The 24,635-nt window shown below is 37.8% G+C and overlaps 1 protein-coding gene across 19 annotated transcripts in view; it reads right to left on the reverse strand.

The window, feature by feature from the left end:
* The window catches only part of NRXN1 (neurexin 1), a 1,211,037-nt gene that overhangs the window by 661,101 nt on the left and 525,301 nt on the right, over window positions 1-24,635 (reverse strand). For all 19 annotated transcript variants that reach the window (XM_040224802.1, XM_040224806.1, XM_040224800.1 and 16 more), the window contains one exon: window positions 2,183-2,621. In XM_040224802.1, coding sequence (XP_040080736.1) covers window positions 2,183-2,621 — 439 coding nt within the window. The remainder of the gene's footprint in view (window positions 1-2,182; window positions 2,622-24,635) is intronic.

Below are 24,635 nucleotides of genomic sequence, written 5' to 3' on the forward strand. Positions count from 1 at the left end.
AGAAATGCAATCGATCTAAAGTGTAGTATTTTTTTGTTTTTGCCCTTCTGAACTTCCAAAAGATACCTACTGATCTGATCAGTTATGTTTTAAATTGTTATAATATCTGACTAAAAATATATATATTCTTGAAAGTCACTTTCAAAATTAGTTCTAGATATATTTTAAGTCAAGTGATAACATCCGTAAGTTAGTATGTCAAACACAAAATTAGTCCTGTTCCCATCCTCTTTTAAGTCTTCTTTCTGAAGGTTCTTCAGAAGTAAATTAATTGTTAACTCTGATAGAAATAGGCTGGGGGAAGCCAACAGGTGGCCATCTATTGCTATATTTCTGTATTCATATCAATGAACTCTTCTCAGCTTAAATCGGAAAAACAAAGAGGAATCCAATTTGTAATGCACAGTATAGTACAACAGACCAAAAATTTTTTTTTTTACTGTTTACTCTCAATCATCTAAGATACTGGAGAAAGTGGCAACATAGCACAGACTACACAGAACAGAAGCTTCTTTTCCTTTTGAATTTCTTTAGAGGAATGAAAGAACATAGAAACCAAGTTTACAGAGAAGAATGAATCAGAAACTGTAAAATTCTTGGGGATCAGAGCAATGGGTTCTGACCATCCTTCAACCCTTCACCCTTGCCCCTGCCTCCCTCTCAGATTTCATACATTTCATCTCTTTATTTTGGTGGACAAAAAAGATATGTCCAAAAGTAACAATATGATCTTCTAGATAGATAAACAGAAAAGGAAGGCATGAATAATTGTAAAATAGCAAACTGCTCTGCTGCAGAGAAGCCAGAAACGACAAGTGACATGGGAGTCTGTGAAAGGAGGGAGTGAGAAGGGGAGCTCACCCCAGCACTTCAGCAAGGCCCTTCTAACCTGGGATGGTAATCACAGATTCTTGGGTCTGAAAGAAGCACTCTAGGTGTCATCTGAATGTCATCTGATCTGTGGTTTCCAAATGTGGCTGACCAAATCATGTCCTCAAGAAACTTTGCAAACATGTAGAATCCTAGTCTCCATCACTGTTAATTCCCTGTCCCTGGTACTGGAATCAAGTGAATCCTTCCCAAGATGCTTTGCAAAGAAAGAAATCCAGGCCTTAATAAAAAAATGCTGAGGCCAAGTTTATACTGGTATTTAGTGGAGAATCCAGAGAGGCTAGTATAGTATAAAACCAAATAAGAGAGCTGGGGGAGGGAGAGGAGAGTGGCTAAGTCTAAATTCAACCATCTTCACTTAGAAGATAACTTGATTTCTAAGTGAGAGGTCCAATCAGCATGAAAGGAAAGGGTGAAGAAAGTGAAAGATAATATACCGTTGCAGACCTGAAACAACTTGTTTCTCTCCCCATCTGCCCCCACCACCTCTGGGTTTCCAAATGTTATTTGCTTTGCCTTTATGGTCCTTGGCCCCACAAACCTAACACTGCTCAACTCCCTAAGCCCCCAATCTACTTCTGCATTTCAGAGTAAGTAAATGGTATTTCTTCAGGCCTCCCTACCACATGTCCTTCTTCCCCCAACCTCACAAGGACTTCAGAAAAATAAATTAATAAATAAATGCAGCAAAAGGAAGTCAGAGAAATAAATTCTTGTTGGTGGAATTTGAAACCTCTTTTATCAGAAAGGGAACCTATTTGGAAGGCAGCAGAGTTTTGCCAGCATCCTTGAAAACCTCCTGTATTGATTAAAGTGTTTTTGATACTGTAGGCCCATCTTGGATAAAAACTATATTGTATTAAACTAAGGATTTTATATATATTGTATTAAACTAAGGATTATATGAATCATTTTTTTTTCCCAGATTTTATATTTGCCACTTCAGGCACCTCCAGACATCCAATGATATAAGAGATAATTGGAAACATAAGAACCTTGAGTTTTGTCATTTGCAAACTCAGGATAAAATTTCTTGCAAGATTTGGTACTTGATTATCCATTTAATGTTCATTTAAGAAGCTGTTCTTGAAGTCATTTGAGCATTTGGGGTTTGATGCCCAACTATGACGATTAATTAGCTCCTTCTGATTCTTATATGATGTGAAACAGAAATAATAACAATTTCCTTTCCCCTAAAGACAGAAATGCAAGAACTCTTTAATATGAGTTGATTTTAATTCCTTACGAATGGTGTTCTAACAGATAAACAGTTTAAAAAATGATAAATTACCTGACCGTCCGTCTCTCTGGAAGTCCACATGATACCATTCTCCATCATTCACCTTCTTCTGCAGGGCTTTGATTTTGATTGTACCTGACCCCATGTCCAGGAGGAGGTAGAGGTGGCCATCCAGCATCTCAATAGCAAAGAAGTCTACCTTTATCATCTGTGGGTGCTTGGCATCTTTTTGGTGTCGTGGCTTGCCATGACTAAATAAGATGAGGCCATTTGGCTCTGTTGTACGGAAATCAAAGGATATGGAGCCTGTTTTCTTTGCATTCCATTTAGGCAAAGAGATGAAGGATTCTGGGGTTTCAAAGGTGATTGGGTCCAAAGTTGCAACATTCTCACACTTAAATGCCACCACTCCATGGATCTTCATCTTTGGGTCACCTTGCTTGGCAAGTCGAGATAATTCCAGCCTTACATCATTATTTTTATACACAACCTGTAGGGAGAGGATAATAGTGAGAAACTGCGCCCGTATTTTAATATTTCAAACTTGTTATCAGTTCATGTAACTTCCAAGTAGAGCATGAAAAGACATACACTGTTTACTGCCTTTTGATGTACAAGACAGTTTTCTTCAGCCAAATAAAATCCAGGTATCAATTCGTTGAACTATTCTAACCTAATTTCATTCAAATAATGTGTGTACACACTCATGCAAAGTCTCTGTAGCTAACTCAAATAACTTGAATAAATCTGTATAGAAATTTCATTATTTCAAGTGTGTGTAGACTTGTACTTAAAACATTTGCTTTTGTTAGTTGGCTATTATGCTTTGTTTATTAAATATGCTGAGGTTTTTCAGTTTTACCATCACTGAAATATTTGAAATTAAATACTTTCAAATGCCAGTCCCCTAAAATATAGGATCACTTCCATGGTATATATATCCATGGTATATATTACCTTTGTAAAATCACAATTGATATAGAAAACATCTTAAATTTGCTCAGAAAAATTATAAAATATGACTAAGATTCAGAAGTTCTCTCTTACCCTGCCCTGCATTCATAACTGTTTGAATAATGTTAGTTAACTCTGGAACTTGATGTTTTCCCTAAATCTATTCAGTCTATATAACCAATACTCTTAATGTATACTGATATGGAACAAAGTTTGCCTTATACTCTCATTTCCAAAGGCACCTCACCAAAGTGGTGGGGTAGTTCTCATTGTTTGTTAATAGTCCCAGTGCTTTTCTGGGACTCCAAACAGCACTTTGGACAAATCCACCGGAATGGCTCACAACATCATGCAGCTGCTATCACATCACCATAATAAATTTGTAGCTATTTCGACATAAGGATAAAGAGAGATTCACATCCTTTCTCTACAAAATCCATACCATGGATAATTACATTTCCAAAATATGTAAGTGATACTGACTTAAGAATAAATTATTTATCTATGTCCAGATAACTATCTAATTATTTTTACAAAGACACTTGAAATTTCATAGCAAGCCAACACTGTCAGTTTCTAAATTCATTTATCCATGCATAAAAATAAACTTGTATAACAGAATAAATAAGCCTGTGTCTGATTAGTGCTATAAAGTTAACCAGGTCAAGACAGCTGTTATTTCTTCTAAACCCATGGTAATTGAGCCAATAATATGGCTGATAAATTTCCTGATAGGATTTGTTAATGAACGTTCACTTTTCAGAGTGAGTAAAAGTGCAAGTTCTAGTTTCAGATTCCCTGAGTATCATCTCCAAGACTTGTTTATAGAAAGATAATACTTTACAAGCATGCTTAGTCACTCAGTCATGTTCGACTCTTTGTAACCCCATGGACTGTAGCCTTCCAGGCCCTCCAGGCTCCTCTGGACATAGGATTCTCCAGGCAAGAATACTGGTATGGGTTCTTTCCAACCCAGGGATCAAACCCGTGTCTCTTATGTCTCCTGCGTTGGCAGGAAGGTTCTTTACCACTAGCACCACCTTGGAAGCCCCAACACTTTTCAAGATGGTTAATATAATTAAAGAAGAAAATGCATGTGATAAAATCTACCTAAAAGGAAATCAATCCAATGCCAAGCACATTGTAAGATCTCAATAATATCAACCACATCAAACTGTATGATAATAAATATCATTATCTCTTTATTATCATCCAGTGGACATAAAGATATAAGTTCTAATTAATTATGAGAAAATGTTCAGAAATTAAACACACTCATATAATTGGTATATTTTAGATGAACTATGCCAAATAAATATATCACATATTTCAATGCTACTCCTGGTGTTTCACTTTATCTTGAAGAAGGATTATTATAAAAAAATATTATATCCCTTATTCCTTGAACATATATGTATAAAGGTTTAACAAATATCTATTGACAACAAATCCACCTGCAATGCAGGAGACCTGGGTTCAATCCCTAGGTTGGGAAGATCCTCTAGAGGAGAGCATGGTAACCCACTCCAGTATCCTTGTCTGGAGAATCCCGGTGGACAGAGGAGCCTGGTGGGCTATAGTCCATGGGGGCAAAGAGCTGGACACGACTGAATGACTAAGCACAGCACATTGACAGCAAAAGAGAAATGCACTAAAGCTATAATGAAAAAGAATTAGATTAATTCTTAATACACTTCCTTGAAAAGAGAGTATTATTAACCTTTGGGAAAGATGATATAAGGTTGATTTCTCTGAGAATCTTTAAAAGTGAAAGTGAATGTAGCTCAGTTGTGTCTGACTCTTCACGACCCCATGGACTACACAGTCCATGGAATTATCCGGGCCAGCATACTGGAGTGGGCAGCCTTTCCCTTTTCCAGGGATCTTCCCAACCTAGGGATTGAACCTAGGTCTTCCACACTGCAGGCATATTCTTTAACAGCTGAGCCACAAGGGAATCTTTAGAATTGGATAAAATGCTTTCCATGGCAGGTTTTCTAAGTTTTATCACCTCTCACCGTGATTTTCAAGCTACCTAAGCCTAATTTTTGTTCATTTTTCCTGATGATTTATATCTTAATATGTGGAGATTCTTCTGACATTAATCAGGAATGAGTATTTTCTGACCCAAATGATGCAGATGATAATGCTGATCCATGCTAACACATCACCATAAAATAGAACTATAGCAATGGAATTGGATGTTTCTGACATGAGCAAGTGTGTATAAAAGGTGGGGTATATTGTCTCATGAGTCCCACACATCAGCTACAAGAAAGCTGAAAATATGTAGGGTTAGGGCAATTCCAAGTGAGAATTTCAGTGAGAGATTTAAAATTTCATGAGTGAATGGGGTGCCCTGGTGATTCAGGAAGGTTCAGGGAGATGGAGAAGAAATGTTAGGACCCCCTAGATCATAATACTTAGGGTTAGCCATGCACTATGCCCTCCACCCAAAATGGGAAAATAAATCTCCACCAGAATGTCTGTTCTATGCAGGCAAAAACCCTGCAACAAGATCAGTGCTTGGCGCAGAGCAGATATTCAATAAACACTTGCTGACAGTTGAATAATATTCTTTCTTCATTTTTTAAAACCTACTTCACATATTATTAATAACAATATTTACAAGTACAATTAAAAAATAACAGAATGTGGTATTATGGACCCATATCATAACTCGCTATAATTTTTAGTCAATTTCCCTAGAAAAATGTGAAAACTTACATACACGTTCAGTTACAAATGGCAAGCTGCCTATCACCTTCAAACTAATTTTATGGGGTAGAAACTGCTTTCATAGTAAAAACACCTGAGTTAAAATTGTCCAGTAGTGAAATAATTTTTCTAGAACTATCTTGAGCACGATTTTTTTCCTTCTCATTTCATATATTTTGAAAGGCAACTCTAGAAAACAGAAGAGCGATATTGGATAGGCAGGCGGATGGCTCTCAGACCTATACAACTGCTTCATCTGACCCAGATTTCATATACTATACTTTTCTGGAGCTAGACTTACTCTTAAAATGCACTGAACATAGTTCAGTTATAATAATAATGAGTGGCCAGTAAGCACTCCAAATCTCTTTTTTTTTTTCTTTTGCTTCCTTCTGAGATAGTATGGTCTTCAATCTACAAATTATTATTCATATATGTTTTTCTTATTTCTGTTTAAAGTTGTAATCATTTAATAGTTTCAACAAATCTTCATACACTTTATCATCTTAAAAGTTGTTGATGTTTTTACACATTTATTTGGATCTTCTTACAGAATCAATATTTCTGGGGGGATACTGATTTTAAGTTTTTCTGAAGAGTAATTCGAAATGTTGAATTTCACTTCCCTGCTTCATGAAATGATAACATAAGCCCCAGAGAAACAGAGACATATTTATTTATTTGTGGGGCTTCTTTTATAGTTTGCTTTAGACGCCATATGATTTCCACACATTGCTATGAGATGATTCTTTTCCTTTCTTTCAATGTTTGTTAGAATTTTTAAAATCTCACTCACAAATAAGCAAGAATAAGAGTAGTACATTTGTGTTTTTATATGTTTAGGCTTGAAATTTGAGGTGGACAGTCACTGAGTATTTTATTTCATCTTGATAATAATCATAAAAAGGCAGGAAAAATAAATGGGCTAAAGGACGAAAATTTGGTAGTCTGGATAGACTCAGTTTAAACACAAAGCTTTTACTTAAGTCAGGCTGCCTAACCTCTCTCTGTCTCAGTTTCTTAATTTATAAATCAGTTCAGTTCAGTTCAGTTGCTCAGTCGTGTCCGACTCTGCGACCCCATGAATCGCAGCACACCAGACCTCCCTGTCCATCATCAATTCCCAGAGCCTACTCAAACTCATATCCATCATGTCGGTGATGCCATTCAATCATCTCATCCTCTGTCGTCCCCTACTCCTCCTGCCTTCAATCTTTCTCACCATCAGAGTCTTTTCCGATGAGTTAGTTCTTTGCATCAGGTGGCCAAAGTATTGGAATTTCAGCTTCAGCATCAGTCCTTCCAAAGATATTCAGGACTGATTTCCTTTAGGATGGACTGGTTGGATCTCCTTGCAGTCCAAGGGACTCTCAAGAGTCTTCTCCATCAGAACAGGTCCAAAGCATCAATTCTTTGGTGCTCAGCTTTCTTTATAGTCCAACTCTCACATCATACATGACTACTGGAAAACCACAGCTTTGACTAGATGGACCTTTGTTGGCAATGTAATGTCTCTGCTTTTTAATATGCTGTCTAGGTTGGTCAAACTCTAATCCATTAGTAAAGAGAATGCTTACCACATCTTTAGGTACACAGACATGCCTCAAGAATTCTATCTATCTAATGTTTATACAGATGATGTTGAAGATATTGGTGGATACATAAATCTCTTTCCACATGAGGATATGTGCATCAAATAAGCAGATCATTAAAATATGTTTGCCACTCAAATTATGACTTTTACTGTTGTTGTTATCAATATATTTTAGTTTAAAAATCTTAATGGTGCTCAAATAAATTAACAGGCATTGATCAAGGATTTTCATACATTAACTATCAGAGTAGTAGAGGTTGTGAAATGAGCGCTATAGTCAGAGTTGAAGTTCTATGCAGAGATCTAGACTCTGACAGGGCCCTCTTTGAAAGAACAGGAATGACTCCTTGTAATCTAAGTTTTGTTTTTTCTCTTTAATCACAAGTGCAGTTTAAGAATCTGATTCACAAGTCAGATCTCAGAGAGAATTCCAGCCTACCTTCTTGTAATCCTGTAACTTTATGGAAGCCCTTCAACCTTTAAGAGACTCAATATTATCTGTAAAATGGTATAATAATATCTACCACATTAGGGTTATTGTAAAAAATGAATAATAGCTCAATTAATGTGCTAAGAACAGGGCCTGGCACAGAGTAAGTACTAAAATAAATAGCAGCTGCTCTTATTTATGTGGTTATCAATATGAATAACAGTACTATCATTCTTACATTGAATTAATGGAGTTGTACAATATAAGTGTAATAACAAGGGTAATAGTTAACAAGACACTTGGTAGATGACTGGCCAGTGCATTAAAGTAATTAATAGAGTTGTAACCAGCAGCATCAAAGAGGTCAAAGCAGATAGGGCTTTCTTTTTTATTCTGATAGCCCTATTGTAAAGTACACCAAAGGCTTTCTTTAAAGATGAGATTTCTCAGCCAGGAAGTTTATACAGGAAACTGATGATCCTGGGAGTTTCACTTTCACTCATAAAAAGGAGTTTCAGGTATCAAACTATCACCACAACCACCAGCACCAACATCTCCACTTCAAGAAGAATCAGTTCAGATTTATGGAGGGTTTACTTTCTGCCAGGTCATGTTATGAGATGCATGGACATATTATGTTTACTCCTCAGAAGTATCCTAGGAGATAGGAAATATTATATAATTTTAGCAATAAATGTTTAGAGGTACCGAGCTCACTGAATGTTTTTCATCATGACCATGTCAAATACTCAGTGTTCGAATATCTAAAGACATTAATTTCAAACTTTGTTTTTGTCTCAGCAGGAAATTTCACTTAGTTTTTGATAGTTGCAAAGTAAGAGATACACAATCAAACAGCCATTTGCCACCATGCAAAGGGATGACCTTGATATAAATTACATGGATTAGTCTAAAAAAAGAAAACAAAATAGTACTTTTGCTTTCATTTGTCCTGATTAAAATAACTTTAAATGAATCAAATATCACAATTAAGTAGAGGGATTTTTTCATGTGACTATAAAACGTCTCTTCAAACCCAGCATAAGTAGAGGGCCTTATTTTTCTATTTCTATGACTATACTGTGGGTTTTCAACAGTTATGTCTTTTAGGATATAATATGTACAAATATATATACATATATAGACACACAGTCCTCCTTCGATATCTGCAAGGGATTGGTTCCAGAACACTCCTCCCTTCAGTTCAGTTCAATCGCACAGTTGTGTCCAACTCTTTGCGACCCCATGAACTGCAGCATGCCAGGCCTCTCTGTCCATCACCAACTCCCGGAGTCTACTCAAACTCATGTCCATAGAGTCGGTGATGCCATCCAGCCATCTCATCATTGGTCGTCCCCTTCTCCTCCTGCCCCCAATCCCTCCCAACATCAGGGTTTTTTCCAATGAGTCAACACTTTGCATGAGGTATCCAAAGTATTGGAGTTTCAGCTTTAGCATCAGTCCTTCCAATGAACACCCAGGACTGATCTCCTTTAGGATGGACTGGTTGGACCTCCTTGCAGTCTCAAGAGTCTTTTCCAACAGCACAGTTCAAAAGCATCAATTCTTTGGCGCTCAGCCTTCTTCACAGTCCAACTCTCACATCCATACATGACCACTGGGAAAATCATAGCCTTGACTAGATGGACCTTAGTTGGCAAAGTAATGTCTCTGCTTTTGAATATGCTATCTAGGTTGGTCATAAGTTTCCTTCCAAGAAGTAAGCATCTTTTAATTTCATGGCTACAGTCACTATCTGCAGTGATTTTGGAGCCCAGAAAAATAAAGTCTGCCACTGTTTCCACTGTTTCCCCATCTATTTCCCATGAAGTGATGGGACCAGATGCCATGATCTTCATTTTCTGAATGTTGAGCTTTAAGCCAACTTTTTCACTCTCCTCTTTCACTTTCATCAAGAGGCTTTTTAGTTCCTCTTCACTTTCTGCCCTAAGGGTAGTGTCATTTGCATATCTGAGGTTATTGATATTTCTCCTGGCAATCTTGATTCCAGCTTGTGTTTCTTCCAGCCCAGCGTTTCTCATGATACACTCTGCATATAAGTTAAATAAGCAGGGTGACTATATACAGCCTTGACGTACTCATTTTCCTATTTGAAACCAGAACCCACTCCAGTACTCTTGCCTGGAAAATCCCATGGATGGAAGAGCCTGGTAGGCTACAGTCCATGGGGTCGCAAAGAGTCGGACATGACTGAGCGAATTCACCTTGTTGTTCTATGTCCAGTTCTAACTGTTGCTTCTTAACTTGCATCTAGGTTTCTCAAGAGGCAGGTCAGGTGGTCTGGTATTCCCATCTCTTTCAGAATTTTCCACAGTTTCTTGTGATCCATACAGTCAAAGGCTTTGGCATAGTCAATAAAGCAGAAATAGATGTTTTTCTGGAACTCTCTTGCTTTTTTGATTATCCAGCGGATGTTAGCAATTTGATCTCTGGTTCCTCTGCCTTTTCTAAAACCAGCTTGAACATCTGGAAGTTCATGGTTCACCTATTGCTGAAGCCTGGCTTGGAGAATTTTGAGCATTACTTTACTAGGGTGTGAGATGAGTGTAATTGTGCAGTCGTTTGAGCATTCTTTGGCATTGCCCTTCTTTGGGATTGGAATGGAAATTGACCTTTTCCAGTCCTCTGGCCACTGCTGAGTTTTCCAAATTTGCTGGCATATTGAATGCAGCACTTTCACAGCATCATCTTTCAGGATCTGAAATAGCTCAACTGGGATTCCATCACCTCCACTAGCTTTGTTCGTAGTGATGCTTTCTAAGGCCCACTTGACTTCACATTCCAGGATGTCTGGCTCTAGATGAGTGATCACACCATCGTGATTATCTGGGTCATGAAGATCTTTTTTGTACAGTTCTGTGTATTCTTGCGACCTCTTCTTAATATCTTCTGCTTCTGTTAGGTCCATACCATTTTGGTCCTTTATCGAGCCCATCTTTGCATGAAATGTTCCCTTGGTATCTTTAATTTTCTTGAAGAGATCTCTAGTCTTTCCCATTCTGGTGTTTTCCTCTATTTCTTTGCATTGATCGCTGAGGAAGGCTTTCTTATCTCTCCTTGCTATTCTTTGGAACTCTGCATTCACATGCTTATATCTTTCTTTTCTCCTTTGCTTTTCACTTCTCTTCTTTTCATAGCTATTTGTAAGGCCTCCTCAGACCCCCATATCAAAATCCACGGTTGTTCAAGTCTCTTATGGCATAGCATTTGCACATAACCTATATACATCCTCCCATATACTTAAATCATCTCTAGATTACTTATAATACCTAATAGAATGTAAATGCTATGCAAATTTTGCCAGTGCATGGCAAATTTAAGTTTTGATTCTTGGAACTTTCTGGTATTTTTTTTCCTGAATATTTTTCATCTTTGGTTTGTTGAATCTCTGGGTACAGAACCCATGGATAGGGATGACTGAATATATTCTAAAAGTCCAGGAGGTTTAAGAATTAATCTGAGACTGTTTCAGTTTTACTTTTTATTTGTTCATTTTAAATGCACTTACTATTTTTACTCTATTAAGAAAAAGAATACTTCCAACATCCAAAGTTAATTCTTCTTTTCTCCTATGTGTAATCTGTCCATGCAGCATCTACTTACAACAATATGCCCATTTCAAAACACAACCAAGAGTTAGCCAGTAAGTGAACAAACAGGATAAGGACCACTCAGGCAACTAAGGAATAAATGTCATTTGTTTTGCCAAGACCTAGATAAGAAACAGTTAGGAAAAGGACATGAACTGCATCACAAGTTTTATCCCTAACATTAACTTATTTATTATTTTGAAATGATTTTTTAATCCCTGCACTTTCAGTTTAATCAGATAAGTACTTGTTAGGCAAGGTATTGAAGAAGATTAGTTTAATCACTTCCCTTTGCACACCCTCAGTCCAATAAATCTTGGACCACTGAGAATAAAGCAGTTTAATTTATCTTGAATATCTACCACACACACACACACATATATATATACAGGTGATGTATAAACTATATGTGGATGCATACACACACAGAGAGTATACATTCCCCAATATAAATGTGTTTAAATGTAATACACATTAAATCTGCTATCACTGATGTCCAGAAAAAATATACACATATATTAAAATAGACTGTACATCTCTAATAGATAAGTAGACATTATATACATTTGAAAGTGAAAGTTGCTCAAAAGTGTCCAACTCTTTGCGACCCCATGGACTATACAGTCCATGGAATTCTCTAGGCCAGAATACTGGAGTGGATAGCCATTTCCTTCTTCAGGGAATTTTGCCAACCCAGGGATCGAACCCAGGTCTCCTGCATTGCAGGCAGATTCTTTACCAGGTGAGCCACAAAGGAAGCCCAAGGGAAGCCCATGATGTATGTGATGTATATATACCACATATACATCAAAATAAACACACATACATTAATATGCATTAAACAATTTTAATTTATATTGATAAATATTTAATATAATAATCCATAGTAAATGCAAATATTTTGTATATTAAATACAAATATTTAATAATTTAAGAAATTAGAGAGTTCTTGGCTAAAATATACAAATAGTCTTACTCAAGGTCTTGGGTCAAAATGTCTTGGCCTAAAAACAAATTTTAGCACTTATATAAGTTTAGCACGTTCCAAAGGAAGGGTTAAAACACCCCCCCCCCCAAAATGTCTTACAATTAAGATTAAAAACAAAAACAAAAAACAGGCTCCCCTCAGTGTTCCTGCCAGCAGGAAGAGATAATTATAAGAAAAAGTAAAGGCAAGGGGTGTGATGATCACATTTTTAAAATGATTGTATTCATTATTATCCTATCATCTACCTGAGATCAAGTTTCTTATGCTTTAGTGGCTTTCTCACACAAAGACCCTAGCAGGGAACTTGGTTTATTGTTTTAACTGATCAAGGGACTAATAGGATTTTAGCTTTTCTGAGAATGTCACACCATTGAAGTTTTCATCTAAAATCTGAATACATCCATTGAGGCAGATACACAACCAGGTGCAGGGACTCGTGTATTTGGAGCAGATCAGAGAAAGGGTAGCAGATGGCAAGGAAAGTGTAGGAGATGTACAAGCCCTGTACAGTTTAGCTCCATACCTCTTTAAAAATAGGACTTCACGCTGAGGAAACTCAGTCTTAAGAAGAGTTACATAAAGCATTTTGAAAGGTAAAAGGGCCTTGAGGGGGTAGGAATTGCTGGGGATTTTTTTCCCCGTTTTTTAATCCTATTTAGAGATGATATGCCCATAAAATGTTTGACTAAATCAAAACTCCTCACACCAAAATAAATATTTTATAATAAGAAAATAATTATGGAACATGAAAATAGATTCCAATAATATCATTTCTCAATAAAGGCATATGAAGAATCTACCTGTCAATGCAAGAGACACAGCTTCAACCCCTGATCCAGAAAGATTCCACATGTTGAAGAGCAACTAAGCCTGTGCGCCACAACTATTGATCCTGTGCTCTAGAACCTTGGAACCACAGCTATTGAACCCACATGATGCAACTACTGAAGCCCGCATGCCTGAGAACCTGTGCTCCCATAACAAGAGAAGCCACTGCAACTAAAGTGTAGACCCTGCTCTCTGCAATTAGAGAAAAGGCCACACAGCAGCAAAGACCCAGCACAGCCAAAAATAAACACATTAAATTAAATTTAAAAAAGAAATCCTGAATTGTATTAGAAAGAATAAAAAACAGAATGGTGAAGAAATTTTTAAAAAGGCATATGACTTATTTAATTTGAAACCAAAAAATTAGCTGAAATATAGATAAAAAATATTTTGTTTAAGCAATGTAAGGAAAGAAACCTTTATTTTTGCTTAGTTCCAAATAAGCATCACCAAATACATCTTATTCATAAAAAGAAGGAAAAGAAAAATCCTCTTGCTTTGTCCTTCCGTCATTCCACCATCAGTAAACTACCTCAATTCAGTAGTCAACAGTGGATGCCATCTGTACAAGTTAGCCGTAGGGGTTAAAAGAGGAGCTAAAAGACTGTGATGTCCCTGGGTTAACAGCTCTATTTAATGAAGCTTTTAGTGGCATATGGGTATGTGGCAAAATTACTCCATTAAATGTGGAAAGAGTTCCATTAAATAGGAATGTCTCTTTTTCTCAAAATGAAGACTCAGTCTCAGTAATGTCTTTGGGGGAAAAAAAAAAAATATATATATATATATATATATATATATCAAAAATGAAGCACAATAGTCAGTAACATGAGATTTGACATGCTGATTAAAAAAAAAAAAAAAGGTGAAAACTAGATGGATCCTCTTTTTCAGATGAGTACGATGAGGTTCCCTGGAGGAAGAAATGGCAATCCACTCCAATATTCTTGCCTGGGAAATCCCAAGGACAGAGGAGCCCCGTCACAAAGAGTCAGACGTGACTGAGTGCCTGAGCAACTGAGCATTCACACAGGCAAACTGAGGGCTCAGAAAAATCAAGGGATTGTTCCAGTTAGCATTAAGCTCTGATCATGAGCAAGGATTGGGAACTTTAGTGTTCAGGGCTCTTTCAAAAACCTTTGCAAAAAATAAATAAATAAATAGAACAACAAACCATTTCTCCCATAGGCGCAGGCTCATCAGAGGCCCTTGAGCAATTACAAATGAAGAGCAGCTGTCTTCTCAGCAATATGGCAGAAAGGGAATCGTAACTGATTTAAAGGCAATTCTAACTTTAAAACTGCATTAGCTTCACAATAAGCTGCTGCTCAAATATAAAAATAAAAGTCCTGAGGGGAAAACATCTTGCAGTTATTTCCCCTACTAATGGAAGTTAGAAAGACACTGAAAAAGTTAACTAGAAACAATAAACTTGCAATGTTTACTGTTATTTTGCAACTAAGTGATGAAGATATTTTCAACCTCAGTCTTTCATGATCTTGCAGAATGTAACACACCATAAATTAGGGTTTAAAGCTTCTATTCCAAGCCAGCTGCTGCTGCTGCTGCTAAGTCACTTCAGTTGTGTCCGACTCTGTGTGACCCCATAGACGGCAGCCCACCAGGCTCCCCCGTCCCTGGGATTCTCCAGGCAAGAACACTGGAGTGGGTTGCCATTTCCTTCTCCAGTGCATGAAAGTGAAAAGTGAAAGGGAAGTCGCTCAGTCGTATCAGACTCTTAGCGACCCCATGGACTGCAGCCTACCAGGCTCCTCATCCATAGGATTTTCCAGGCAAGAGTACTGGAGTGGGTTGCCATTGCCTTCTCCCAGCAGATGCTGCTAATAAGGGCAATGCATGTCTGCTTTATCCAGAAGACTTTTTTAATAGTCTGCCAGTCTCAATGAGGAGAAGGTAGCCACATTCCCCACCCCCCGCCCCCTGCCAAGGGAAACTTTCTTCCCATCAACCAAAAATGGTAGCTTCAAACTGATAATAATAAATCCTGGCACCAAATGTTATGTATAGATCAACCAACTCATGTTCTTTTGTATCTCTACCCTCTTGAACTCAGTGAATCTCCCTCCATCATTTAATTTCACATTTTTCTGAAGGGGGTGGCCATTAGTATATAATGTACCATTCAGTATATGTTCACTGCATTCATGAATACCATTTATTATATACAGTTTGTCCTTTCCTCACTGTCTTATGGTGGCATTGTATGCCAGTGTTTTGGATATGCCAAAGCTTCAACATTTCCATCTACTATCATTTTTTTATTGTATTCATCACTTTTTAGCTTAGAAAATCTTCCACTGAGAGACTTGATAAATCCATTTTCATTTTAAATATTTATTACTTAATTTTATACATTTGTGTATAAATTTTTCTTTTTGCAAATATCTGTCTTCTCGTTTAAGGTGAAAATCCAAACTGAGTCCCCATACCCAAATAGTAGGTCTTTATATGAACCAGCACAACTGTTAAATAATTCTCTTTCTGATGATTTGTAAGGCTTACATACCACACATTAAATTCTTATATATACAAGTTCTATTCCTAGCATTTTTTTTTGTTTTATTGATCTCTTTCTTTTTTTTCTCAATCCAGTTCCACTTCATTTAATTATCATAGCTTTATAATATGCTAATATAATTTAAGCCCCTCCTACAAAGTCATTTACATTAATTATTCTCATATTATACATTGTATCTTACAGAGGTTCTTGTTTTCTGTATCAATAAGATAAATATATGCAACAGAATTATTGAAGCTTTCTAAAAGGTAACACGTCTAAGCTGGTGGTAAATTACTTATTCAAACTCACTTAAAGATACTTGACTAGTAAGAGGAAATTACATCTTGCTTAGAATTACATACCTGTTATGTTTATTTGTAAAGTTATTATTCATAAGTGATTATAATAATTTTGAGTTGAACACATCAGTGAATCTGGCCTCATGCCAGAAAATTACATTATTTGTTAGCTAGAGGGTAGATATATAACTACAGACAGAAAATCAGAAAAAAAGAAACAGTGAATGTAGTTATAAGCACACTAATTCTTTTCCAACAGTCATAAAGTTCTGGTATGAAGAGTGTGTTGTGAGTCCATCAAGGATGTTTGGAGGACGACCAGGTGAATGACTATCAGTGCAGGGGAAGGCAAAGTGCCCTCTGACTCCACCTTAATGTGGCTCTCTTCAAGAAGCAAGGCCACTTGTCCAAAGACACGCAGCTAGTGTGGAACCAGTAAGCAGAGGACAAGGGAGAATCTGAGTGCTTGTCTCCATAACCAGGAATGTATGCTTTTTCCTTTGTTTTGTTTCCTTTCCATGGGACTGTTTTTATGGTAGTTAAGTTTCCTTCAGCAATAAAAACTGTGGGACTCAACTAAGCCTCCCAAATTTCAACAGCTAGTCATCTAATTTATGATTACTCAAGTTGTGTGAGTCCCCTTTTTGGCTCTGGCTGCCAGCTTTTACTTCTCAATCACACCTCTACCAGAGAAACCTCAAATAAAACAGAGTAAGCTGACATTTAAGGCAGCCAAAGCTGTTGTTTTTAGCACCTGAGATGAAAAGATTTTGCAAAGTAGACTTGTTCCTGAGAAATTTTGTGCAAATCTCTTCTGCAATTTTAACAATATCTGATGAAGGCAATGCATTGCATGATATATAATATGGATATGGATTCATATGGCTATAGATCCCAGACTTGCTGTGCTACTTAACTAGTTACACTGCCTTGGGCAAGTTCGTTAGTCTCTCCAAAGTAGTTTTCCTCTTTATCATGCAAGGTTAATACTCATTTTAGAGTATTCTTTAAGCACATAGGGTACTAAGTGTTTGGTTGTGGGCACTGAGTAAATAAAGAGTAGCTATTATTGTTACTAGTATGGTGCTGTGTAAGATCTTAGAAGTTTTGACTTTAAATTTTTAGAGGGGCCTGCTTGTCATTAAAAGAACATAAGTGCTACTTGGTCCACTGGAGAAGGGAATGGCAAGCCACTTTAGTATTCTTGCCTTCAGAACCCCATGAACAGTATGAAAAGGCAAAATGATAGGATACCGAAAGAGGAACTCCCCAGGTCATTAGGTGCCCAATATGCTACTGGAGATCAGTGGAGAAATAACTCCAGAAAGAATGAAGGGATGGAGCCAAAGCAAAAACAATACACAGTTGTGGATGTGACTGGTGATAGAAGCAAGGTCCGATGCTGTAAAGAGCAATATTGCATAGGAACCTGGAATGTCAGGTCCTTGAATCAAGGTAAAATGGAAGTGGTCAAACAAGAGATGGCAAGGGTGAACGTTGACATTCTAGGAATCAGTGAACTAAAATGGACTGGAATGGGTGAATTTAACTCAGATGACCATTATATCTACTACTGCAGGCAGGAATCCCTCAGAAGAAATGGAGTAGCCATCATGGTCAACAAAAGAGTCTGAAATGCAGTACTTGGGTGCAATCTCAAAAACGACAGAATGATCTCTGTTCATCTCCAAGGCAAACCGTTCAATATCACAGTAATCCAAGTCTATACCCCAACCAGTAATGCTGAAGAAACTGAAGTTGAACGGTTTTATGAAGACCTACAAGACCTTTTAGAACTAACATCCCAAAAAGATGTCCTTTTCATTATAGGGGACTGGAATGAAAAAGTAGGAAGTCAAGAAATACCTGGAGTAACAGGCAAATTTGGCCTTGGAATGTGGAATGAAGCAGGGCAAAGACTAATAGAGTTTTGCCAAGAAAATGCACTGGTCATAGCAAACACCCTCTTCCAAAAACACAAGAGAAGACTCTATGCATGGACATCACCAGATGGTCAACACTGAAATCAGATTGATTATATTCTTTGCAGCCAAAGATGGAGAAGCTCTATACAGTCAACAAAAATGAGACCAGGAGCTGTGGCTCAGATCATGAACTCCTTATTACCAAATTCAGACTCAAATTGAAGAAAGTAGGGAAAACCGCTAGACCATTCAGGTATGACCTAAATCAAATCCCTTATGATTATACAGTGGAAGTGAGAAATAGATTTGAGGGCCTAGATCTGATAGATAGAGTGCCTGATGAACTATGGAATGAGATTCGTGACATTGTACAGGAGACAGGGATCAAGACCATCCCCATGGAAAAGAAATGCAAAAAAGCAAAATGGCTGTCTGGGGAGGCCTTACAAATAGCTGTGAAAACAAGAGAGGTGAAAAGCAAAGGAGAAAAGGAAAGATATAAGCATCTGAATGCAGAGTTCCAAAGAATAGCAAGAAGAGATAAGAAAGCCTTCCTCAGCGATCAATGCAAAGAAATAGAGGAAAAGAACACAATGGGAAAGATTAGAGATCTCTTCAAGAAAATTAGAGATACCAAGGGAACATTTCATGCAAAGATGGGCTTGATAAAGGACTGGAATGGTATGGACCTAACAGAAGCAGAAGATATTAAGAAGAGGTCGCAAGAATACACAGAAGAACTTTACAAAAAAGATCTTCACGACCCAGATAATCATGATGATGTGATCACTAATCTAGAGCCAGACATCTTGGAATGTGAAGTCAAGTGGGCCTTAGAAAGCATCACTATGAACAAAGCTAGTGGAGGTGATGGAATTCCACTTGAACTGTTTCAAATCCTGAAAGATGATGCTGTGAAAGTGCTGCACTCAATATGCCAGCAAATTTGGAAAACTCACCAGTGGCCAGAGGACTGGAAAAGGTCAGTTTTCATTCCAATCCCAAAGAAAGGCAATGCAAAAGAATGCTCAAACTACCACAAAATTGCACTCATCTCACATGCTAGTAAAATAATGCTCAAAATTCTCCAAGCCAGGCTTCAGCAATATGTGAACCGTGAACTCCCTGATATTCAAGCTGGTTTTAGAAAAGGCAGAGGAACCAGAGATCAAATTGCCAACATCCGCTGGATCATGGAAAAAACAAGAGAGTTCCAGAAAAACATCTATTTCTGCTTTATTGACTATGCCAAAGCCTTTGACTGTGTGGATCACAAGAAACTGTGGAAAATTCTGAAAGATATGGGAATACCAGACCACCTAACATGCCTCTTGAGAAATCTGTATGCAGGTCAGGAAGCAACAGTTAGAACTGGACATGGAACAACAGACTGGTTCCAAATAGGAAAAGGAGTGCGTCAAGGCTGTATAGTGTCACCCTGCTTATTTAATGTCTATGCAGAGTACATTATGAGAAATGCTGGACTGGAAGAAACACAAGCTGGAATCAAGATTGCAGGGAGAAATATCAATAACCTCAGATATACAGATGACACCACCATTATGGCAGAAAGTGAAGAGGAGCTAAAAAGCCTCTTGATGAAAGTGAAAGAGGAGGAGAGCGAAAAAGTTGGCTTAAAGCTCAACTTTCAGAAAACGAAGATCATGGCATCCGGTCCCATCACTTCATGAGAAATAGATGGGTAAACAGCGGAAACAGTGTCAGACTTTATTTTTTGGGCTCCAAAATCACAGATGGTGATGGTGACTACAGCCATGAAATTAAAACATGCTTACTCCTTGGAAGAAAAGTTATGAGCAACCTAGACAGCATATTCAAAAGCAGAGACATTACTTTGCCGACTAAGGTCCGTCTAGTCAAGGCTATGGTTTTTCCTGTGGTCATGTATGGATGTGAGAGTTGGACTGTGAAGAAGGCTGAGAGCCGAAGAATTGATGTGTTTGAACTGTGGTGTTGGAGAAGACTCTTGAGAGTCCCTTGGACTGCAAGGAGATCCAACCAGTCCATTCTGAAGGAGATCAACCCTGGGTGTTCTTTGGAAGGAATGATGCTAAAACTGAAGCTCCAGTACTTTGGCCACCTCATTGGAAAAGACTCTGATGCTGGGAGGGATTGGGGGCAGGAGGAGAAGGGAACAACCGAGGATGAGATGGCTGGATGGCATCACCGACTCGATGGACATGAGTCTGAGTGAACTCCGGGAGATGGTGATGGACAGGGAGGCCTGGAGTGCTGCGATTCATGGGGTCGCAAAGAATCGGACACGACTGAGTGACTGAACTGAATGAACTCTCTAAAAAGCAAAGAACTTCTGTGAAGTAATTAATCACTCTCAAATCTCATTTTAATGCATACTTCCCAGGGCTTTCCTGGTGTCCAGTAGTTAAGACGCTACATTTCCACTGCAGGGGGCACATGTTCGACCACTGGGCAGGGAACTAAGAACTAAGATACACGTGGTATGGCCAAAAAATAGAAAAGAGAATAAGTATTTCCCACATTTCTACCCCTATTTCTTATCTCCCATGAATTACATTTTGAGAACTTTCCTCTACTAAACAAATAGTATTTATTAAGGAAATGTTTGATTTTTTTTTTAAAAAATTGTCAATGAAAAACATGACAGCCCCTGTAATCCCACTAAATTGATCAAATGATAGCCTATGCAAATTTTTTATTCAGCTTATGCTAGGCATGAGTAAGTATGTAGCCTTTCCTAGGTATATTGAAATATTAAGCATATGCAACCACTCTTCATTTCTAATTTTAAAGACACTAAAAAGTATACAGACCCCAGGTTGGGAACAGTTATGTTTTTCAATTATGACTGCTAAGCATGGGGGTATTTCTTCTTAATGCTTTCTTTAATTATTTCCTTGGGAAGGTCCTGGGTGCTTCAAATGTCAGATGGGTTGTGGCTTTTGCCAAGGGTTGCTTAGTTAACTGTTTACTTAATGAATGGGGTTTTATGTGCTGCTGAATTTCTCATGGCACACGTTAGGAAACTTTTGGCAGCATTTAAATTGGAGAACTGAGAAACATATTGGCTCTACGGAAGCTCAATCAGTTCCCAGGCAGAGCAGCACCTTTGCCAAGAAAAATTCACTAAAATACAAAATACAAAGACCAAAGTCACATATAACCCAAGGAAAACTGACTTTGGTGTGGGGGATTAAACAAATCCTGGATCCAAGTGTCTCAGGTGGCCCATGAATGGAAGAGGGGAAACGCTTCACAATTCTGGGGGAGAAATGAGAATGGAATCTCCTCACTTTGGAGGATGACAATATACTTAAATTTGTTGATTGATTGGAAAAATTCATTATTTGCTAAGGAAAAAAAAAAAGATGAAGTCATGTAATTTCTCACATGTTCCCTCCTAAAGGAGATCCATCTAAACCTATGCTTAAGTTATTGAAAGATGTATTAGTCACTCAGTCATGTCCGACTCTTTAAGACCCCATGGACTGTAGCCTGCCAGGCTCCTGTGTCCATGGAGTTTTCTAGGCAAGAATACTGAAGTGGGTTGCCATTTCCTACTCCAGGGGGTCTTCCTGATCCAGGGATCAGACCTGGGTCTCCTACACTGCAAGCAGATTCTTTACCATCTGAGACACTAAGCCCTGGAGAATATACTTGAAAGATATACTCAGTTTACTCATTTCGATGAAGGACTAATCAGTAATTGATTTTTTAAAAAACTGTGCATCGTAGATCAAATGTCCATATGGTTGAATTTTTTAAATGATTCAGCGAGGTTCCTAGACATTGTATAAGCACTGCCTACCAGAAATGTTTTCTCTAAGGACTGGAGCAGGAAGATACCCTGAAATGTCACCTGGGCTCTGGAAAGCCCCAAGTCCACTAAAAGATACATTTTGTTTTTACTCAACTCTACTACAAAATGAATATGCAACTATGATACAGGATGAGGAGGGAAGATTTTTTTTTTTTTTAATAAACACCAATTTGGGAAAACAAAGACAATGTAAGTATCTTTCAGCAACTTAAGATGAACAGCACCAGCCTATAAATTATTACTCTAAGCATGTGCTGAGGCTTGTGTGTAATAAAGGCCTGCTGCAGTCATCTCCACCCACACAGCTCTGATGTCAGCTCTCCTTCAATCTTCTGCACTCGCCAGCCCAGCTCCCAATCACTTTCCGTCTCTGGGAGAAAAATTTTGAGTCAGCCAGGCTCTCTCTTTCTCTACTGGTTTGCTGAAGGCTCCCTGTGTTCTTCAGCAACCAGAAGCCTGGCTTCTTACCTGGTTGGCTTCCTTACCTTTCTTACCATTGTCTTACTTTATTTAGAAATTAAGAGGGCTGGCCACATCTTACCCTAGTTGGCCAGCTCTCAGGTGGCTTATATGGACATGTATTCTGCTCTTTGGCTTCCCAGGTGGCATGATGGTAAAGATTCCACCTGTCAGTGCAGGAGACACAAGAGATGCAGGTTCTATCCTGGGCTCAGGAAGGTCCCCTGGAGTAGGGAATGGCAACTTGCTCCAGTATTCTTGCTTGGAAAATTCCATGGACAGAGGAGTCTGGTGGGCTATGGCCAATGGGGTCGTAAAGACACAACTCAGTGACTGAGCACATCCTCCTCTTCGGGCCTATTCACTGAGCTCTCTCCTTATCCCTTGATTAGCTAGTATGTTGCTTGACATAATATTAATGTGAATTATAATAACACCAGGAATCATTCATAAAAGCTTCTGCTACATTCTCCATGCATTTTTAGCTACTTAAATAAACTGTTATTTCTCATGACAGTCTAGTAATATAGGCATATGAAGGCTCAGAGAATTTAAGTATCTAGTCCAAACTGCACAGCTAATATTAACAGATGACTAAGCAGGAGTACAACTCAACATTTATTTGCTTCCAAACTTGTATGTGGTTTTAGTCCATGCTCCCCATTATCCCATGGGATATTAGATGAGTTCTTGTGTACTTAGCTAGCACCATCAATCTCATCATCAATAAGTAATGACACTCCTTATGCCTTTTCTTTCACAAAGAGGCTCATCTGACTAATTGTGTTTCTCTTAATACTACTGGCTAAAAAAAAAAGAGAAATCCCCCTGGGTTCCATCCCACTCTCCTTCTCCCTTGAGTTTAGGATAATTATTGTTCACATGGCTGACCTATTGCCCTATGGCACTCTGATTTGGTGTCACACTTATTTTGTGCTCATTGCTCCTAAGAGCAAATTGCCTGACCATGTTTTCAAATGAGGACAAAACTTGCTTTGAAATTTCAGGATTTCATAAACTGAGATTTTTCTAAGTTACTTTGAAAGTGGGAAAAAAAAAAAACAACAACTGAGATTTAGTATTAGTAGGAATGGCATTCTAAGGGCCAGTTTCCAGGGTTTAGATTTAGATTTGGCTATGATAGCCTCCACCCTGAGTCAGCAATAAAATAATGATGTGCCAACCACATGTAAACTGTTTTCATTACATCAAATGAAGCCAGAACAGCAGGGCCAGAACTAGGCTGAAGTGGGTGACGTGAATGAGAGCGATCTTGGATGCAAAATATAAGGCAGGTGGGGGTGGGAGGGAAGGATGCTAAAAATTCAGTGATCACAACAAATAATATTTCAATGCAATATTTTTTAAAATGCAAAAACATCTATGATAAACAAATTGCTAAACTTTTAAAGAACATAGGATCAGAATTATTCATTGTTCCTTTCACCTCAGGCTCCAATAAACCCTAGTGCAGCAATGCAATACAGTATTTTTCTAGGATTAAAGACCCTAGTTTAGTCTGTTGGAAACTTTTTTTATTAGAACAAGAGCCAGTAACCAGTAGTAGTTATGGGAAAAAATCATTACTTATCATTAAAATTAGAACCATAATACACTATTAATTTTTCAGGTATCCAAGTCATTAATAAAACCAGTTTTACCCAAAGGATAACAATAGAAAACACTTATAGAGTACTTAATCAGACAATATTTTAAGCACTTCACTCATTTAATTCTCAGGACAACCTGCTGAGATAGAGGAACAGGCTCCCTGCCCCAGAATTCATTAGATGACAATGTCACACAAAGAAATGGAGTCTTTGTTTTACAGATGAGGAAACTGAACTCACGTGGTCTGAAACTAAGGAGACAAGTTTCAAACCCAAATGGTCTCTTTAAGGCCCTATCTCTTAAGAATACTGTTCACAAAGACCAAATAATCTGGCTCCTACACCCACTCAGTCCTACAGTGTGGTCAACTTTATAATCATTACCCTCAAAATAAAGATACTGGTGTGAACTTTCATAGAAACTAGAAAAAACTTTAAAGCATACATATTTTTCAATGGCTTGTCATTGAAATCATATTGAGAGGCATACATACTAACTGAAGAACAATAGATCTCTGACATACACCAATAAATGTATAGTTCAAAAGTATACACTAGACTGCTTACTCGAGATTTTTTTTAAATAGTGATGAATAAATAAACATTAATTCAACAGCTCATAGGCACTGAAAGGCCAACAGAATCCAGCCTCCTAGCTTTTGTCACTGCTGGTAAGCTAGCTTTTATAGGTGTATAGCTAGTATTCTTGTATTAATCAGCCAGTATGATCAAATGGAAGATTAAGAA

This window comes from Oryx dammah, unplaced genomic scaffold (genome assembly GCF_014754425.2).
Source record: "Oryx dammah isolate SB20612 unplaced genomic scaffold, SCBI_Odam_1.1 HiC_scaffold_25, whole genome shotgun sequence".
Taxonomy (NCBI): Eukaryota; Metazoa; Chordata; class Mammalia; order Artiodactyla; family Bovidae; genus Oryx; species Oryx dammah.